This window comes from Tinamus guttatus, unplaced genomic scaffold (assembly GCF_059628265.1).
Source record: "Tinamus guttatus ecotype Peru unplaced genomic scaffold, ASM5962826v1 Tinamus_guttatus_pri_ptg000294l, whole genome shotgun sequence".
Classification (NCBI taxonomy): domain Eukaryota; kingdom Metazoa; phylum Chordata; class Aves; order Tinamiformes; family Tinamidae; genus Tinamus; species Tinamus guttatus.
Window position 1 is genome coordinate 66,328 of NW_028288828.1, and position 19,233 is coordinate 85,560.

At 46.5% G+C, this 19,233-nt stretch overlaps 1 protein-coding gene across 2 annotated transcripts in view; it reads right to left on the reverse strand.

The window, feature by feature from the left end:
* LOC104579282 (sorting nexin-18) overlaps positions 1-17,929 on the reverse strand; it is a 30,093-nt gene extending 12,164 nt beyond the window's left edge. The window contains exons 1-2 of one of the 2 annotated variants that reach the window (XM_088527895.1): positions 17,424-17,929; positions 16,372-17,366 (exon numbers count right to left, since the gene is read on the reverse strand). In XM_088527895.1, the coding sequence (XP_088384021.1) occupies positions 16,372-17,366; positions 17,424-17,926 (1,498 nt within the window). In that variant the 5' untranslated portion in view covers positions 17,927-17,929. Of the gene's footprint in view, positions 1-16,371 lie in introns of both variants that reach the window. The other variant, XM_088527894.1, reaches the window with a different exon arrangement.
* Between the last annotated feature and the right edge of the window lie 1,304 nt (positions 17,930-19,233).

Consider the following 19,233-nt stretch of genomic DNA (forward strand, 5'->3'; position numbering starts at 1 on the left):
CCAAGCTGCTCTTTGCCCATGGGACAAAATGCAGTGCCAGCTTCTCAACAATAGCATTAATCTCCTTTTCATGTTGTTATGAAGGAACTGTATGTAGGCATTAACATGGGTAGTTTAGCGCATCATAATTATATAAGTTTTCACACATGGCACATTACTACTTAAAACAAAGGCTGAAACCATCACTTCTCCATGATCTCCTATGAGAACACAAAGTCATTGACAAGATCATTGAAATGTGTGCCCTCCACTAACACTTTCAGGAAATATTCACTCCAAACTTTGAATGCACTTTCCACTATGTTCGTTTTTTGTTTAAATCATCACGGCCTTCATGAAAAAATATTAACACATTGTGTAGAAAGTTTGCCATTTATTTGCTCTAGTCTGTTGATAACACTAATGCTTTGGGGGCTAAGCCAAATGTGATTTCATTTTTTTATTGGCGCTTCGAATACTGTGCTATTTGAACTAGGCAATTTAAAGTAAGGTACCAGCTGGATAGGTTACACAGTCTGCACATATTAACTTGGCATTTTAACTGTTCAAACACAGAATCTAACAAGAAAGATGTTGGAAAGGTTGAAATGTTCTTATTTCAAAGGTGACTTGCCAAATGGAAAAAAAAAAAAAAAAAAAAAAAAAAAAACAGCCAGCTGGTTTGTTTTTGATAATGTGCTTTCAAAGATTGTGAGGGAATCCCCTTATTGGTGAATACACAAACTTGAGCATTCCACTCAATCTCTCCTCTTTTTTTTTTTTTTTTTTTTTTTTTTTTAACAATATTTGTTTTTACAAACCCCTACGCCCATCTCTAGAAGCATAGTGGACTCTGCATAGGTTATTAACTAACCACCTGCGTTCGATAGGTCTAGTACCCTGGGTAGTCTTCATATCCTCCTGGACTCCCACAGACCCAGCATTTATTCTCCAGACCCACTCCCAGCCAGTGGTACATATCTATGGAGAATTAGCTGGGGCTTCCCATCCTCTTCCTTCAACTGAGAAGTCCAGATTTCTGGCACCTTGGCCATCCATGCTCAGCTGTCTTGATTGATGTTTCTGTGGTTATAAGGTCCACTCCACTTTGCTGCCAGTCACACTTCTTTCCATTCTTTGACCAAGCCCCAATCTCCTGGCACTCCAATATCCAAGGGCAGGGTCTGTGCGAGCTGGGCTTCCTGTCGGAGAGACCTTACAAGAGAAAGTATTCTGGCCACATATTCATCACTTATCTCTACCTCCCTATCAGGTTGGGTGTTAGCAGGGTAGGGAATCTCAAATGTTATTTCAAAGAGGGACAATTGAATGTCTCCCTTGGGTTTTGCTCTTATTCTTGAATGGTAGAAGTCATGTCCACGGCATCTTAGTTTCTAACACCAATTTCAAAAGATGCCTTTTAATGTTCCCATTCATCCTTTCCACTCTACCAGAGCTCAGGGGATGCCAAGGGGTATGCAAGTCCCATTGAATCCCCAGGGCAGTCATGACACCTTGAAGGACCTTTCCTGCAAAATGAGTACCTCTGTCTGAATCTATCACCTCTACCAACCCATATCTTGGAATCGTTTGTTCTAAGAACACCTTAATTACAGATCCAGTTGTTGCTGAGGCAGTCGGCAGTCAGAAATGCCTCGGGCCATCCTGTTAGCTGACATGCCATTACCAGAAGATGCTAAAGCCTCCCTGTATGGGGCAATTCAGTAAAGTCTACTTGGCATGGCTGGAATGGGCGGACAGCCCAGGGTCGTCCTCCCCTTGCAACTTCTCTTGCAGCTCGGTTGTTTGCCTTACAGCCCTCAATAGCCCGTTCTCAGCAGAACAAAAATACCAAGGGTAGTGTAGGTTTTGAGGAAGGCCCCCGCCAGTCCTCTAGAGCCCCAACGGCTTCCTTCTTGGGTAAGTTTACTACCTCCAGTAGGCAGGTCCTGGGGCGCGTTTCCCTTCCACTTCTGAAGATCCATCCATAAACACGTTGTCCCCATCTGGCCAAAGGACGCCTCTCAAATCTTCCTTAGCCTGATTCCGGAGATCCGCCACCCTCAATGCTTCTCCCTTGGGGCCAGTCAGGCAAGAAGCTGGGTTAAACCCTCCCCCGCTTCTTAATTTTAAATCTCGTCATCCATTCAGAAGCCCCTTCAGGTAGCAACGCCCCGACCAGGTATGGGACCTTGACAACATGGGATCCCCCTGTGCTCAGTTTTCAGGTCTCAGTTACCATTAGGGCCGTAGCTGCACAATTCTGCAGACAATAAGGCCACCCCTTAGCCACTGGGTCTAACATTTTAGAAAAATAATCTATTGGTCTTCGCATGCCTCCATGTTTTTGCACTAAAATTCCCTTGCCATGGCCCTGTTTGACATCCACATATAATTCAAATTCTTTCTCTGGGTCCAGAAGAGCTAAAGCCGAAGACTTGGTCAATTTATCCTTTAATTTTCTAAAGCTCTGTTCTCCTTCTCATGTCCATACTACAACATTGGGGCTGTTTTGGGTTAAACCTCCAGCCAAAATATGCCCCGTAAATAAATATACACACACACACACACACACATATATATATATTTTCCAGACACCCTAAGCCCTTTTTGGGCCAAGAAATTGAGTAACTTCACAGAAGTTTCCTTCACCACCCTCTCTTGTTCCCCTGATAGGGGCAAGTCATCCATGTACTGCAATAACCTGGCTCCTGGGGGTGGGATAAATTCCTTCAGTATTTTCTGCAAGGCTTGTCCAAATAGGACCAGTGCCTTGGTGTATCCTTGCAGGAGGACTGTCCATGTCAATTGCTGTTTTATCATTTTTCCTGGAACTGCCCACACTTCTGAGTTCACTTCAGCCTAGCTTTATCAGACACTTTGCACAAAGTTACAGTAGTGCTAACTTCTTTCTCATCCCCCGCAATATCAATTGACATTCCCAATCTAGCCATCAACTCCAACCCCTCAGCAGATTGCAATCACGATTTGGGACAAAAAGAAAATCATACATCTCAAATTTATTACCCACACCCACTAATAGGGCTGGAGAAGACGCACTTGCTTGCCTTTTCCACTTACCCCTTTGATAACCAAGGAGCCTTTTGACAATTGCCCTCCTTTTGGCATAAAGTTCAAAATGGATCGAGAGGCCCCTGTGTCTATCCAGAAACACACTTCCTCTCGGTCTGGAACCGCCCTACGTGTTATCAAGGGCTCCCGCATAGTGGGTCCCTGCTATAATGGAAGCCCTCGACACCCCTAACAATCCATTTAAAATCCAGTCGGTGAATTTCCTTTTCGTTTTCCTGAGGATCTACTGGCCTCTGTGGGCATTCCCTCCTCCAATGTCCTTCCTCTCTCCTGAGGGCAGTCTAAACTGCATTTTGGCCTGCCTGCGTGTGCTCATCCTCCCATAATTGACAAGCTTTTGCAAGATTATCCTCTTTCCCTGGGATCCAAAAAGGATTCCTAAAAGAAAAGTCCAAATCTTCCAAGTGTAATCTGCATTTCCTAGATATTCATCTATCTTTTCCCCCACCCCTATAGGATCATCTAAATAAGGGGGTAGTCCTTTCTTTAGCCCCCTTATATCTTGGGTGGTCAGTGGCACAATTAAAAATCAAAATCCCCCATATCCTGGCCTTCCAGTGGAACCTGTCACAGAGGCATTTGCCGAATTTGTGTCTGAACTTTAGAGGCTTTTGCACCTTGTACTGGCTTCCTTTTCTTGTTTTTGAAGGGGAAAAAATGTCCTGTTCCTCCTCCTCTTCACTGCCCCTAGAAGCAGGAGGTAGAGAGGGGACAGGAGCTGTGGTTCCTGATGGATTTTGATGATAAGATGGGAAAAGGTACTGGAGGACATCCCACACCTCCCTATCTGTTTTCTTTTCCCTTTCTTCAGATTCCTGCTTCTCTTTTTCTCGTCTCTCTTTGTTACATAGATTCCTCTAGATGTTGCCCTTAACCATATATTGACGCACATTCTTTCTCGATGAGACCTGTTTCAGTACCACCGAGATACAGGCACAAAACCTGACAAAGACTAGGATCGTGGTCCAACCCTACAAGGGGCCACCTAAATCCCCTTGGAAACTTATATTCTGGCCAAACAAAACAACAATATTTTATCCTTAGTTCCTTGGTTATTTCACAGAATCACAAAATGCTTAAGGTTGGAAGGAACCTCTAGAGATCATCTAGTCCAACCCCCCTGCTCCAGCAGGGACACCTAGAGCACGTGGCACAGGGTGGCATCCAGGCAGGTTTGGAAGATCTCCAGAGAAGGAGACTCCACAACCTCTCTGGGCAGCCTGTTCCAGGGCTCTGTCACCCTCACAGGAAAGAAGTTCTTCCTCATATGGAGGTGGAACTTCCTGTGTTTCAACTTACACCCGTTACCCCTCATCCTGTCACTGGCCACCACCAAGAAGAACCTGGCCCCATCCTCCCTACAATCACCCCTCAGGTACTTGAACATGTTGGTCAAGTCTCCTCTCAGCCTTCTCTTCTCCAGACTAAACAGGCCCAGCTCGCTTAGTCTTTCCTCATAAGATAGATGCTTCAGTCCCTTAATCATCTTTGTGGCTCTCCGATGGACCCTCTCTAGAAGCTCCATGTCCTTCTTGCACTGGGGAGCCCAGAACTGCCCACGATACTCCAGGTGCAGCCTCACCAGAGCTGAGTAGAGGGGCAGGATCCCCTCCCTCGACCTGCTGGCAACACTCCTCCTGATGCAGGCCAGGATCCCATTGGCCTTCTTGGCCACGAGGGCACATTGCTGACTCATGGTTAACCTGTTGTCAACCAGGACTCCCAAGTCCCTCTCTGCGGAGCTGCTTTCCAGCAGGTCAACCCCTAATCTGTACTGGCGCCTGGGGTTATTCCTCCCCAGGTGCAGGACCCTGCACTTGTCCTTGTTGAATTTCATGAGGTTCCTTTCTGCCCAACTCTCCATCCTGTCTAGGTCTCTCTGAATGGCAGCACAGCCCTCGGGGGTGTCGGCCACTCCTCCCAGTTTGGTGTCATCTGCAAACTTGCTGAGGGTGCGCTATCAGGTTCATCAGACACGACTTTCCCTTGGTGAAACCATGTTGACTACTCCTGAGTGCCACCTTTTCCTTGACGTACCTAGAGATGGTCTCTACCTAGAGATGGGGGAATGCGCAGGTTACCCCAAACCCTCAACGGTCTCCCCAAGGGACTATATGGGGATAAGTCGAGGTCGTCATTCCTTTTCCCAACATCCTCTTTTGGCTTCCCTTTGCTGCCCTCCCTGGACATCCATGTCGGAGTCGTCACCCCTTTTGTTCCGCATTGTCCCATAGTACTCATCGGTGAGATTTCAATGGTCCTTTCCGTCAGACCTGGTCCTTTCCGTTGGACTTAGCGCTACCTGGAGGTTCTTTCCGTCGGACCTAGTAGTCCTTTCCATCAGACCACTTGAGGACCCCCTCCCGGTCCTACCTGCGGATCCCCCTGATCCGCTTCTCGTCTGTCTCCGGACAGTCTCGGGAACCCAATCAGTCGTCCGGTGCAGGCTGCCGTCGAAGGGAGTCGATCACCAAAAGCTTTGGTGAGGCGCACCATTGACCCCGATCGCCGTCTGCTGTTCCCGGAAGGTGGAAGGATCCCGGACGAGCCCCAATTGTGTGGAAAATCTCGCTGTCAAGAACTGAATGTCCAAAAAGGAGACAGAGGAGTCCTAAAACTTTATTCGAATAAAGGGAGAGTCCACCGGGCATATCCCTGTGGGGACTCTCAAATTGCTGGAGGACGCAGCCCCGCTTTTATCCTAATTTCCTGACCGAGGGACGCCCTCTCCTTTTCCCCATTGGCTGAGGTACTCAGAAGTTACAGCCTTCCCGGCCCGCCTACACCCAACTCCTGCCTCCTGCCATCTGTTCTCACCTGAGGTCACCCGACTCCTTTGTCCCCCTTGCTGAAGAATGTGGGGGAATTCCCTTATTTGTAAAGGCCCCCACCTCTTGGCAGATGCTCTTTTGTCCCACTCGCTCATGGCTCCGCTCAGTCTCTCCCCTCCCTTTGTCCTGCTCTTCAGCCAGACTTTGGGGGAATCCCCTTATTGGTGAATACCACATTCCGCTCAAAGACTTGAAGGAGTTCCAGATGTTACTTTCCATTTTCAGTCTACCAATTCCTGCCTTCCGCGCTTTGATGGAAGTATTTTTGCATGACCTGGACTTCTCTCATCTATAAGAGCGGGAGAGTGGATTTTTTGCTGCCTTCTGATTCTTCATAAATTTCAACTTGGAAAAAAAATATTAAATAGTCTGTAAAACAAAAATTACTTCCCTTTTCTAGGGAAATCATTTTTACTTCCTTAATATCTGCACTGTCCTACCACTCTCTAGTCATTCACAAGGTTTATGCAATAGACAGAGCCTTAATGCCTAAAGCGAACAAGTACTTGAAAGAAGTGCTTGTTCTTGCAAGAGCCGAGAACTGTATTTCCTAGGATCAAAAGTAAAGGTGCAAGCTCTGATCCAAACATTTCCGGCCTGTTAGCATTTATATGGGCAGTCTGAATGGGCTCTCTGGCGTGCAGCAATGCACGCGAGCTCTCCCGCAAGGGGAGCTCAGACATCCTTCCTCTGCTAAGGTACCTGGCTTTGAAAAATTTACTGGGGTTTTAGCATCTATGGAAACTCTCCCCTCCTCAAATGTATATGAAATCTGCTGACATGTTCCAAAAGGTAACAAGGCCCAGAAACGCATCATGACTGCATGAATCTTGTTCCCTCAGAAGAGTAAGCTAAAAAGAGATGAGGGGAAAAGGGAAATGTTCTTTAAGCATCTTAAGCATTTAAGCAACCCATGCATCTTTTAGGCTTTCTACATGCAGACAGGATGTATAAGCTCACATTTTTCTTACTGTTTAAACTTTTTCAAATAAGGCCATTGCCCAATTTTAGTCTTACTCGTTGTTCTTTGGGTGATTTATATACACTTACCCCTAAGGAAGCTATAATTTATTAAAGCTGCTGAATATGGGGATGCTCTCACAGTTTAAGCATCTGAAAGTCTCGGTTACCTTCGCTGGTAACCTGAACACACTAGTGGGCGTTTCAGAAGCAAGCAGACAAACTTTGCATCCTCCCTGCCGCAGCACTGGGAAGCTAAGAGGGCAAGAAATACAACAAGCACCCTAGAGTAATCCATCCCTGCGCGTCAAAGTCCTTGCACAGATGAAATGCAGGTACCCATCTCTTTTTACTGCCTGCACCGGTCACCTGGCTAAGATTACATGCCTAGCTTTTAGACAGTAAATTTAGCTGAGTTCAACCCCATGCAAAGGATATGTATTTGAGGGACAAAAAAGGAGGGGGGGAAGAAGAGTTAAAAAAAAAAAAAAAAAAGGATGGAGAGAATATGAGTTCACAACAAATTTAGGAGGCTAGAAAGGAAGCAAGAGAGAATAGCCCTGCTCTTACACTGCGATACAGATTTTTAGGCATGAAATTTGTCTAATTCATTCACAAACACAGATATCCCTCTTTTCCCCTCTCAGGACTTGCTGAGGATTTATAGAGAGCTCTAGATTTCAGTAGTCTTCAGGGTTGGGTTTTATTGATGCTTGAAATTTTGACACAAAGCAGCTGGAATGCATTTTCAGCTATAATCTTGTAAAATATTCTAACGACAAACTCTGGGCACTCTTTAAAGCATTAAGCTTGCTTCAAGTAAGTAAGACTGTTTGCCTTATTTTACTTTTCCAAAACAGTGATCAAGAAGTAAAAGGATCAATCAGCTATTTTTTTAAATAATTATTTAAATCCGGGAATGTAGAGGAAGTCAACTGCTTCTTACATCTTAGAAAACATTTAGACCACTTTCTCAAATCTGTTTTGCAAAAATCATAACTGAATTATATTATCATTAACATCATAATTATAAGACAAAGAAGGATTCTGAAAAAATAGAGATGGAACATTAAGCTAACCACTATTTCTTGCACTTTCAGAAGTCATTAGAGACCTCAGTAACTCCGCAAATATAAATTGAAAATAAAAAAAAAAAATCACTTCTCCACTCCAGCTAAGCAAATATCAAGACTAGATAGCCACAGACAAGCATGAACTACAATATATTATCTCAAATTCTCATAGGTGCTTAAGTTTCCTGAACCTGAGCTTGCATGGGCCTGCAATGAGCATTTTATGTTGTAGATTACAGAAGCCAGAAGATCTCATCAGTAGAGCGAAGCCCCAGCAAGTAATGTTTAGGAACTAGTCTGCCAAGCATGCCTAGGGAAATTTCACAAGCAGAGCACAGTAACTCAGAAAAAAAGGTGTTCTCTATCATAAATGGAGATGGGAAGAAGCTGCTTTACTTCTCAAACTTAAAGCAACTAAATCTGGTATTTCTTGGGAGATACACCACTTCTGCAAAAGAAAATGACAAATAAAAGTGTAGCTTAGTTTTAGTGTACTAAACTTAATCTTCCTCTTCAGCAAATGTATTGCCAGAGGGGGAAACAAACAAACAAACCACCTAAGTATATTTCTGTCTAATATATTTGGATCTTCTATTCCAGAAAACACAGATATGTACAAGAATCCTTTCATGTAAGCACTTTAGAAACATTTCCCTAAGAGGTATTAAGGGATAGATTCATAGTTTTTTTGAGTGCTAAGATGCTCAGAGCTACCACTCTGCTGCTGTTGCCTACCCTTACAGCTTTTTTTTTTTTTTTTTTTTTTTTTCCCCTTCAAGCGCTCAGTTTTCAAAATAAAACTTATAAATGACCAGTTTTCAGAGAATCCATGTCTTGGAACCAAAATGCTTTTCTCGGTGAGACTCTCAAATGAAGTATTTCCAGACAGAAATGTGGGATTCCCAACTCATCATGTTCTGCACCATCGGTCTCAATCCAATGGAGCTTCTCAGCTCTAGGACTGGAGGGCACACAGTTCCAGACAAGGGCTCAGAGCACAGCCCAGTTGGTACTCAACTGGAATGCGGTACAACAAAGTTCGGATTCTTCTTACATCCCTTCTGGAGCAAAAAAAAGCTTAACTTTTTCTCACCTTGGAAAAATTCCTTAAACTGCGTACTCGTGATTATAAAGGAGGTAGAAAGAGGTGAATCGTTAGAAATCTCCTATTGAAATTATTGTCACTTTATGAAATATTGACAGTAAACATAAGACCAGAAGCAGTCTGAAAATATACCCACAGTCTACTTATTATTATGTTTATACAATTGACCAAAATGACAATCCTGCTCCAAACATTTCAGATCATGTACAAGGTCCTCAACACAAGAGGTGGAAAAAACTGTACCCCAGAAGAATTAAGAGTTAACACATGCTCCAGCCAATATATGGACAAAGCAACAGTGGGCTTTATGATTCTGGTTTGTAATTTTAGGAGAAGAGATAATGCCCAAAAGACGTAGAATTTTTGTCTCCAGCTCATGGATTCTTTGGCATTCTTTTTGCAGAAGAAACATTGCAAAAATTATTCAAAAACCCCACAAAGGCAAACTGCTCAGTTCAGACCACAAAGCATGCTTGAACCAACTCTTGTATATTACTCAGAATTTAATCTTGATTTAAACAGGAGTCCTTACGGCTTATCTCAAATCCCAAATCACATTCAGTAGCTGTCCAACTACCTGCAGCAGAGCAAACCCATAACAAGGCAAGTCTAATACTATACTCACTTGCCTATCAGACAAGGCAGTCTCACGTTCCACCCACAGATTTGGGTATGTTTTGGGCACAGCTACCCAGATTTTTTCGTGTTTGTCAGGAAGAGGGGGATGTAGAAATGCAGGATAGAAAGGAACCAGGCTTTTCATCCCAAATGGACAATGTATTTGCACTATGTAGAAATACTCATAACTTCAGAGTTCATCTTTATACAAGTCATGCCCATTTTAGCAATGTGCCAACCAGGCCACTATTTCTACATCCTCTAAGGGTGCTTTGAGATCATTTTGTTACATGAAATTGTACACTAGAAAATAAAACAATGAAAGACACTTGAACTCTGCTTTTCAGACAATTATTATCACCAAGAGATTTTTGTTTGGTCTATAGAAATAACAAAAAGAAAATCATACATCTCAAATTTATTACCCACACCCACTAATAGGGCTGGAGAAGACGCACTTGCTTGCCTTTTCCACTTACCCCTTTGATAACCAAGGAGCCTTTTGACAATTGCCCTCCTTTTGGCATAAAGTTCAAAATGGATCGAGAGGCCCCTGTGTCTATCCAGAAACACACTTCCTCTCGGTCTGGAACCGCCCTACGTGTTATCAAGGGCTCCCGCATAGTGGGTCCCTGCTATAATGGAAGCCCTCGACACCCCTAACAATCCATTTAAAATCCAGTCGGTGAATTTCCTTTTCGTTTTCCTGAGGATCTACTGGCCTCTGTGGGCATTCCCTCCTCCAATGTCCTTCCTCTCTCCTGAGGGCAGTCTAAACTGCATTTTGGCCTGCCTGCGTGTGCTCATCCTCCCATAATTGACAAGCTTTTGCAAGATTATCCTCTTTCCCTGGGATCCAAAAAGGATTCCTAAAAGAAAAGTCCAAATCTTCCAAGTGTAATCTGCATTTCCTAGATATTCATCTATCTTTTCCCCCACCCCTATAGGATCATCTAAATAAGTTATTTGAGCGCCTTATATCTTGTGTGATCAGGAGCACAAGCACAACCACAAATCCAAACCGCGCCCCGCCCCCCCCTCATCCTGGCCTCCCAGTGGAACCTGTCGCAGAGGCATTTGGGTTTGGGGGCTTTTGGCACCTTGTACTACTGGCTGCCTTTTCTTATTTTGAAAGGGACAAAATGTCCCATTCCTCCTCCTCTTCACTGTCGCTAGAAGCAGGAGGTAGAGAGGGGACAGCAGCTGTGGTTCCTGATGGATTTTGATGCTAAGTTGGGGGAATGTACTGGAGGACATCCCACACCTCCTTATCTGTTTTATTTTCCCCTTCTTCGGATTCCTGTTTCCCTTTTTCTCTTCTCCCTTTTTTTTACATAGATTCCTCTAGATGTTGCCCTTAACCATATTGACAGACATTCTTTCTCAATGAGACCCTTCTCAGTATCACTGAGATACTGGCACAAAACCTGACAAGGACTAGGATTGTGGTCCAGCCCTACAGGGGGCCACCTAAATCCCCCTGGAAACTTATACTCTGTCCAAACAAAACAACAATATTTTATCATTAATTCCTTGGTTATTTCTGGGGGAATGCGCAGGTTACCCCAAACCCTCAACAGTCTCCCCAAGGGACTATATGGGGATAAGTCAAGGTTGTCATTCCTTTTCCCAACATCCTCTTTTGGCTTCCCTTTACTGCTCTCCCTGGGCGTCCATGTAGGGGTCGTCGACCCTTTTGTTCCCCACTGTCCCACAGTACTCACCAGTGAGATTTCAATGGTCCTTTCCATCAGACCTAGTCCTTTCCGTTGGACTTAGCGCTACCCAGAGGTCCTTTCTGTCAGACCTAGTCCTTTCCGTTGGACTTAGCGCTACCCAGAGGTCCTTTTCGTCGGACCTAGTCCTTTCCGTCGGACTTAGTAGTCCTTTCCGTCAGACTACTTGAGGACCCCCTCCTGGTCCTACCTGCGGATCCCCCTGATCCGCTTCTCGTCTGTCTCCGGACAGTCTCGGGAACCCAATCAGTCATCCGGTGCAGGCTGCCGTCGAAGGGAGTCGATCACCAAAAGCTTTGGTGAGGCGCACCATTGACCCCGATCGCCATCTGCTGTTCCCGGAAGGTGGAAGGATCCCGGACGAGCCCCAATTGTGCGGAAAATCTCGCTGTCAAGAACTGAATGTCCAAAAAGGAGACAGAGGAGTCCTAAAACTTTATTCGAATAAAGGGAGAGTCCACCGGGCATATCCCTGTGGGGACTCTCAAATTGCTGGAGGACGCAGCCCCGCTTTTATCCTAATTTCCTGACCGAGGGACGCCCTCTCCTTTTCCCCATTGGCCGAGGTACTCAGAAGTTACAGCCTTCCCAGCCTGCCTATACCAAATTCCTGCCTCCTGCCATCTGTTCTCACCTGAGGTCACCCAACTCCTTTGTCCCCCTTGCTGAAGAATGTGGGGGAATTCCCTTATTTCCCTCCTTTGTAAAGGCCCCCACCTCTTGGCATCTGCTCTTTTGTCCCACTCATGGCTCCGCTCAGTTTCTCCCCTTCCTTTGTCCTTCTCTTCAGCCATACTGTGGGGAAATCTCCTTAATATACACAAACTTGAGCATTCTGCTCACCCCCACATAGTACCTAGTGTGCATGGCTACACCAGAGCTAGTAGTCTTCAAAGGCTGGTCACCAGGTCATATTTTCCTTCCCTAAATTCATTTGCAGACACTGTCTCTCAGACAAGCAAGATGTTTGAAGTCATGAGTCCAGGCGACAAGTGGCCCTGCTGCTGAGTTTGGACCCACTGCCTCTGGGCCGAGTGCTGTCCATCGCAGCTCCTGCTCCAGGTCAGTGCCTCAGAGCTCTCTCAGGGGTCCATGCTGCCCACTGCTGACCCTGGCCTGTACCAAGTTAAAAGTCAGAGGAAAAAAGGCATTTACTTTCAGTCCCTTGGGGAGCCTGAGGTAGGCCGACCTGATAACAACCGTGTCACCCGTTGGCTGCAGCAATGGGAGGACACTGATGGGTGCGAAACCTGGGCCAGGACCTCAGAAAACAAAGTGCTTCAGCCTCAAGATCCATTATCCACATCAGTATTTTAAATGAAAAATACCGATGTTATTACCTGTATATACCAGTAAATATTATCTGTAAAGACAAGACCCTGAAGTTGCAACAAGACAAGGAAATTTTGGCCAAATTTGTGAAAGACTGCACTTCCATTTGGGAAAAGATATATTGGTATGTTAAACTGGATCAACTGTGGGAAATACTACTGTGCAGCTGCAAATACTACAGGCCCAGAGACCTGTTTGAAATGTTAGGGAATGGTGGGAAAATCATTACACCTCTGGCAAAGAGATGGATGTGGGGAGAGGGTTTTCATTACGATACTCTCTGATTATAGTTTTACCAGGAAATAATTATATTTTTATATTTTAAAGGTCTTGTTATCTCTGTAGATGAAGCAGAGAGGGTCTACTGTTGCCGTTCAAACGGCGCGGCGACCTGGTTCAGGAACAGCACGGCGACCACCCCCAGGCCGCTCGGGCCATCAGCTAGTTGACACCAATGTGGTGGACGGCAAATGGCGTTTATTGATGGGTAACAAGGTGGTATATAGCTAAGGGTTACAACGTCACATCTGTCTGCTTACATCATAAACTAACACTATTGGCTATTAGGGGCCCTATCTTTCCGTACAGCACGATATCTTCCGGCCGCCGGACCCTAACTATCTGCAACAGAGATGTGATTGAGGGCTGCACAGTAAAATTGAAGGGGAACACAGCAGAGAAGTGGAATTTTAGGGTTTTCTGTTATCATAGTTGCTGACAGTGTTTTTTTGACTTGATGGTGTCCACTAGGACTAGGTATGCTGCTTGTGCTTGTGGCCTGCACTTGCAAGTCACGAATGCATGTACACTTACATATGCTTTCATCCATTCACATCCATTCTGTGTTCTTTGAAAATAGCTCCATATGCAAAATAAACTCTTCTGCTTAACAGCTGCCACAGCTGCCACCAGTTTATGAGCACCATTCTGACTATTGAGTAACTGCTCTGCTCAGTGAAATAGCCTATTTAATACACATGTGCAAAAAAAAAAGTTTCCTTTTTCTTACACTGTGGGAGTCATCGAAAGGAGCAGGGGCTTAAGGTTTAGGACCAGAAGCCATTTTATTGAGCATCAGACCAAACATATATATTCTCCGAGTATGTGAGCATACACTGTCCACGCGCTCCCTCCCCCTGCCTCCAGCCAATTCCTTGACTCTCTTGCTATCTGGGTCCAATCCTGCTAACGGACAACAGGTAAACAACCAGAGATTGGTGTGTCCAGCCTGTGTTTTAGGTTTCTCTATCTGCTTGTCCTGTTTGTCAGGAAGAGGGGGATGTAGAAATGCAGGATAGAAAGGAACCAGGCTTTTCATCCCAAATGGACAATGTATTTGCACTATGTAGAAATACTCATAACTTCAGAGTTCATCTTTATACAAGTCATGCCCATTTTAGCAATGTGCCAACCAGGCCACTATTTCTACATCCTCTAAGGGTGCTTTGAGATCATTTTGTTACATGAAATTGTACACTAGAAAATAAAACAATGAAAGACACTTGAACTCTGCTTTTCAGACAATTATTATCACCAAGAGATTTTTGTTTGGTCTATAGAAATAACAATAATTCTCAAGTACTGGCAACTTTCCCAGATTGTAAATTTAAAACAATTATGCTGTAAAAACACTGAACAAACTGTTCATGTTTTTAAATTGAGTTTATCAATTAGAATTGAAAAATCATCCCTTGTTATTAGTAACTCTTAAGAGTAGTAAAACAGCAAGATACTGGGGGGAAGAAATGATCTTCCCCATAAAAAAAGTGTTATCCTAGAGGCTACTAAATCTGCTCATGTGCCAAGCTCATGCATTTCTCCAGTAGAAGCTCACTTGGAAGAACTTTTCCTAGCTCGTCAAGGTAAATCTCACCAATAAGTGCAAACTAAAACAGACCCAGAGGAAGCAAAAACATACAAGTTGAAGGAAATATTGGTCGAGTCAGCCACATATGTTCTCATTCCTAATCCTCTTCTCAAAGTAAAGTCCTCAAAAATACTACAGGGAAGAACTCTATATAGTCTTAAAGCTTTAAGATATATTACTTAAATAGTATATACTATCTGCAATTTTATTTCAGCTAGTAAATAATCTGTTAGTTGACACTTTACAATTCTCTCATCTTAAACATGAGATATGGCCAAAGTCATCCTTCTCTCCAAATTTAAAATGTTTGAAAGTTGCTATCAAGACACAATGCCACACCAGCTAAAAGAACTCAAAGGTTAGATTACATGCTCCTCTTCTTTACAAAATAATACTACAATTTCCAAGTTTTCACTCAATTCCAAAGATTATACAAGGGAATGATAGTGTGGATTTGATGTATTTTTTTAAATGAAAAACATACTTTCTTACATAAAAACAAATTGGCATTTTACTTAGCACTTTATCCCAACTCTCGTTTCTCAGATTTTCCCAGCAATAATGCAGACTTTCTGAAAGCTGGCTTTTTTGAACTGTTTTGTCTTAAATCTGAAGGCACTGATTTAGATACAAAATTAATTTAAAAGTCTCAAAAGTGGAAAAATGACTGATTGACTGTGACAATGCAAGTGCTGCCACTTAGGATACAGAACAACAGCTAAGAATGTCTAAGAAAATTCCAGAGAAGCAGCTCACCTATTTTCTTTGATTTATAACTGTTAAACACACCATTTTCTGTACAGCCTATATGATGCCTTCTTGATCACTTTAACAGCTATAATTCCCACACACCTCTGATCTTCAAGTTGAAAATCATGGAAAAGGAATATAACAGCAAAGGGAGATATGAAGAGTGTTAACCACACAGCAGCAAAACCACCTACACAGATTTAGCATTACAAACTTCTACTCCTCTGAACAACTGCCACTAGTTACACAGCAGATGATAATTTGGAGATTTCTCTCCTGTGAATCATGAAGTGCCACACAAACAGCAGTGGGAACCCGAGAGCTGCATTTCAGGCACAAAGCTGCAGCAAGGTTAACAGATGAGCAACACCTTTTCATGATAACAAGCATCTGAACAATTCCTGCTTAGAACATGCTGGCAGACTATTAACCTCAGGCAAGCATTAAAAGTGTGTAGCCAAGCAGACAAAAGCCATCTGCTTAGAACATCTCTTCTGAATGTCTTACACTGCAAAACACATGTAACACAACGTTATGAGGCTAAACCTCAAACAGGATGAACAACTGGAGTATCTTCTGGTTACTTCAGAGATTTAAGACCTAATATCTAAGATCTAACATATATAAAAGAGTAATACATGTTTTCACGCCACTTCATTTCTAAACAAGCTCTTTAATCTTTATCTGTAGTATAGACAGATATGGTTTCCTCTCTCTCTCTCTCTCTCTCTCTCTCTCTCTATATATATATATATATATATATATATATACACACACACACACAGCCAAAAATGGTGACCTTTAGCCAATGAAATTCCCAGTAAAGTTTTGGTCTTTGGCACAGAATGAAAATTATCACTGTTGTGTTTTGTTTTGTATCAGCAGTTTACCTGAATAAACACTGGAAGACTTAGCCCAAGTCGAGCAAGCCAGATCCAGCACAAATTCAGCCCCTGCTTCCTCCCTCCATGTACCTAGCACCAATAAATAAAATTTCCTCATTTCGGAAGACATATAAGGGTGTTACCTTTCTGGACATGGATGATGTCTGGGAAGTTGGCCAAATGCCCCTGATAGAGCACCAACAGGTCCATCACAGGATCTAGATCCTGCCGGGGCTGATCTGCAAAGAGGTCCCCAATGGCGTCATAGGCTTCCCCAGTGAAGGCTATGGCTTGGTTGAGGCCTGCTGAGAAGGCCCATTGGTCCAGCTCAAAGGCCTGACTGAGGCACTTAAAGGAGTGCCCTACCTTCTGGTACTCCTTCTTGAAACCAGTGACTTGCTTGCGGGCAAACTCGTTGGCCGTGTTGTTGAGCTGCAGGGCACTCTCGTCCATCTTCTTCGTGAAGGCTTTGAAGCCATCCACCTGGCTTTCCACCTCCTGCAGGTCCAGGCCGACTCTGGGGCCAGCAGGGACACTGATAGTCAGGAAAAAGTTGGCACCCACCATCTCATCTTTCTCCGCCTTGCGCTTGCCTTGCTTCCAGGCCTTCTCATCTGTGCTGGGACAGGTGAGGAAGTGTTGGAAGGCATCGCACTGGGCCAGTACAGGGTGGCTGCACATGTGGTCCATCCACCAGGCCAAGCCTTTGCGGCGCTTGGAGATGAAGTCCTCCTCGAAGCGACCAGTGGCCTGCTTCTCGGGCAAGTGGGGCACAGAAATGATGGGAAACTTCTCAGCCAGGCGCCCATAGAGCCAGTCGAAGTGCTTGTAGCGGCGGTGCACCTGCTGCCCCGTGTGGCTGGGCACCAGCTTGTAGGCAATGTAGCTCTTCATGCCCTTGAACTTGGTCTGCTTGGTGGGGTCCTCAATGGAGCACTGGAAGGGGTAGGGGTTCTCCTGCCACTCAGGGCCGCGGAGGCCCAACACCACGCACAGCTTGTCGCTGTCTTTGATGAAGCCCGATGCCTCGCCCAGCACAAAGGCCTCGCTGCCCGACTTGACGAAGGTGGAGAAGCGGTTGAGGTTGCGGCTCACCGTGGCCGAGCTCTTGGCGCTGCCGCCAGACGGGTGCAGGTGGCTGCCTGGGTGGGGACTGCTGCTGCAGGAGCCCAGCAACAGCTCGGAGCGCATGGACAGGTGGTAGCGGCCGGGGCCACCGCCACCAGGCACCACCGCCTCGTAGTCGCCGTAGGAGCTGCCCAGGGCCCCGGGCTCGTCGGCCACTGTGGAGGTGTCGTCCCAGTCGTCGTCCCAGTCGTCATCACTGCCCTGGCTCGGCTGGTAGGCGCCGCCGTAGGGCGCGGGCGGGAAGGTGAAGCCGGCGGCGGGGGGCAGTGCAAAGGGCTCGGGCGCCGCGGGCTGCAGGGCGGCAGGCGGCGGCGGCAGTGGCTCGAAGTCGCCGGAGGGCACGTTGGCGTAGCGGCCGGGCGGCGGCGGCGGCTCAGCGGCGGCGGGCGCGCGGATCAGCTGCACGTAGGAGGCCGGGAAGAGGCCGCGGTCGCCGCGGCTGTTGACGCCCTCGAGCCAGCCCTCGATGTCCTGCTCGCTGCACAGGCTAAGCACCTCGTGCTCGCGCAGCGAGATCTCGCCCGGGTTCTCCGACCTGAAGTCGTAGAGCGCCCGCGCCCGCAGCGCCATGGCCCCGCCGCCAAAGCCTGCCTGCCCCCGGGGCCTCCGCGCCACTGCCCCCGGGGCCTCCGCGCCACTGCCGCCGCCTCTCACCGCTCGCCGCGGAAGGAGAGCGTCGCTGCCGCCACGGCTCGGTGCTCCGGGTGCGCTGGATGTGCCTGGTGCGCTGCGCCGCGGGGGACGGCAGGCACCGTCCCACGTCACCAGTTTCGCTAATCCAGAGCCGAGAGGCAGGGCGGAGGAGCCGAGCGCAGAGCGGTCGGCCCCATCGATGCGGCCAGCCCCGCCGCCTGCCCCCTACTGTCCGCCGAGCCGGGCCCGGAGCGCCCCAAATGCGGTGAAACGCGACGGGCCCCGCGGCAGCGCCGCCCGTCACCCAGCAGGGAGCACCGGGGACAACAAGGACGGCGCAGAGCGTCCATGTCAGTGAGGCCCCGCTGGGGAGATGCCACGAGAGTCCCGGCTGCCCCTGGCGCCCACACGGCTGTGCACCTCCGCCCACGACATGGGTGTCTCTGACATGGGTGTCCCCAGCACTGCTGCCCATGACACGCGTGTACCCAAAAGAGGTGTCCCCAGCACCTCCACCCACAACATGTGTCCCCGATATGGGTATCTCCAGCACTGCTGCCCCCAATGCACGTGTCCCCAACATGAGTGTCCCCAGCATTGCTGCCCATGATGCAGGTGTCTCCAACGTGGATGTCTCCAGCACCGCTGCCCAAGACACGTGTCCCTGACATGGGTGTCCCCAGCACCGCTCCCCACAATGCGCATGTCCCCAACATGGATGTCCCCAGCACTGCTGCTCCACGGCATCACCCGCAGGCCTGCACCAGGCCTAGGCCCGTGTCCACCTGTGCCTGGGCCAAGCTGCCCAAGGACGGCGAGTGCCGTGGGGACCCTGCGGCTAAAACTCGACTGCTTCTCCTGAGCATCTCCGGCAAAATGCCCTGGATGTCCATGGTGCCCGTTCCGTGTCTGCCGTACCCGGCAGGATGAACAGGGCTAATACAATGCATCTGGAATTGTGTATTTAAGTTACCCACAGAAACAGGCAAAAGGACAGCTACAATTGTGTAACATTTCTGCATTGCAAAACAAGACTGCAGTATTATGGGTGTTTCATACTACATTTTAAGTGTTGTAATACCTACAAGCTGAGTTTCTTTAGTAAAATCTGTTGATTACTTTTTTGTAAGTCTACTATATTTCTGCTGTGTGCGGATAATCTCACTGTCAAGAACTGAATGTCCAAAAAGGAGACAGAGGAGTCCTAAAACTTTATTTGAATAAAGGGAGAGTCCACCGGGCAT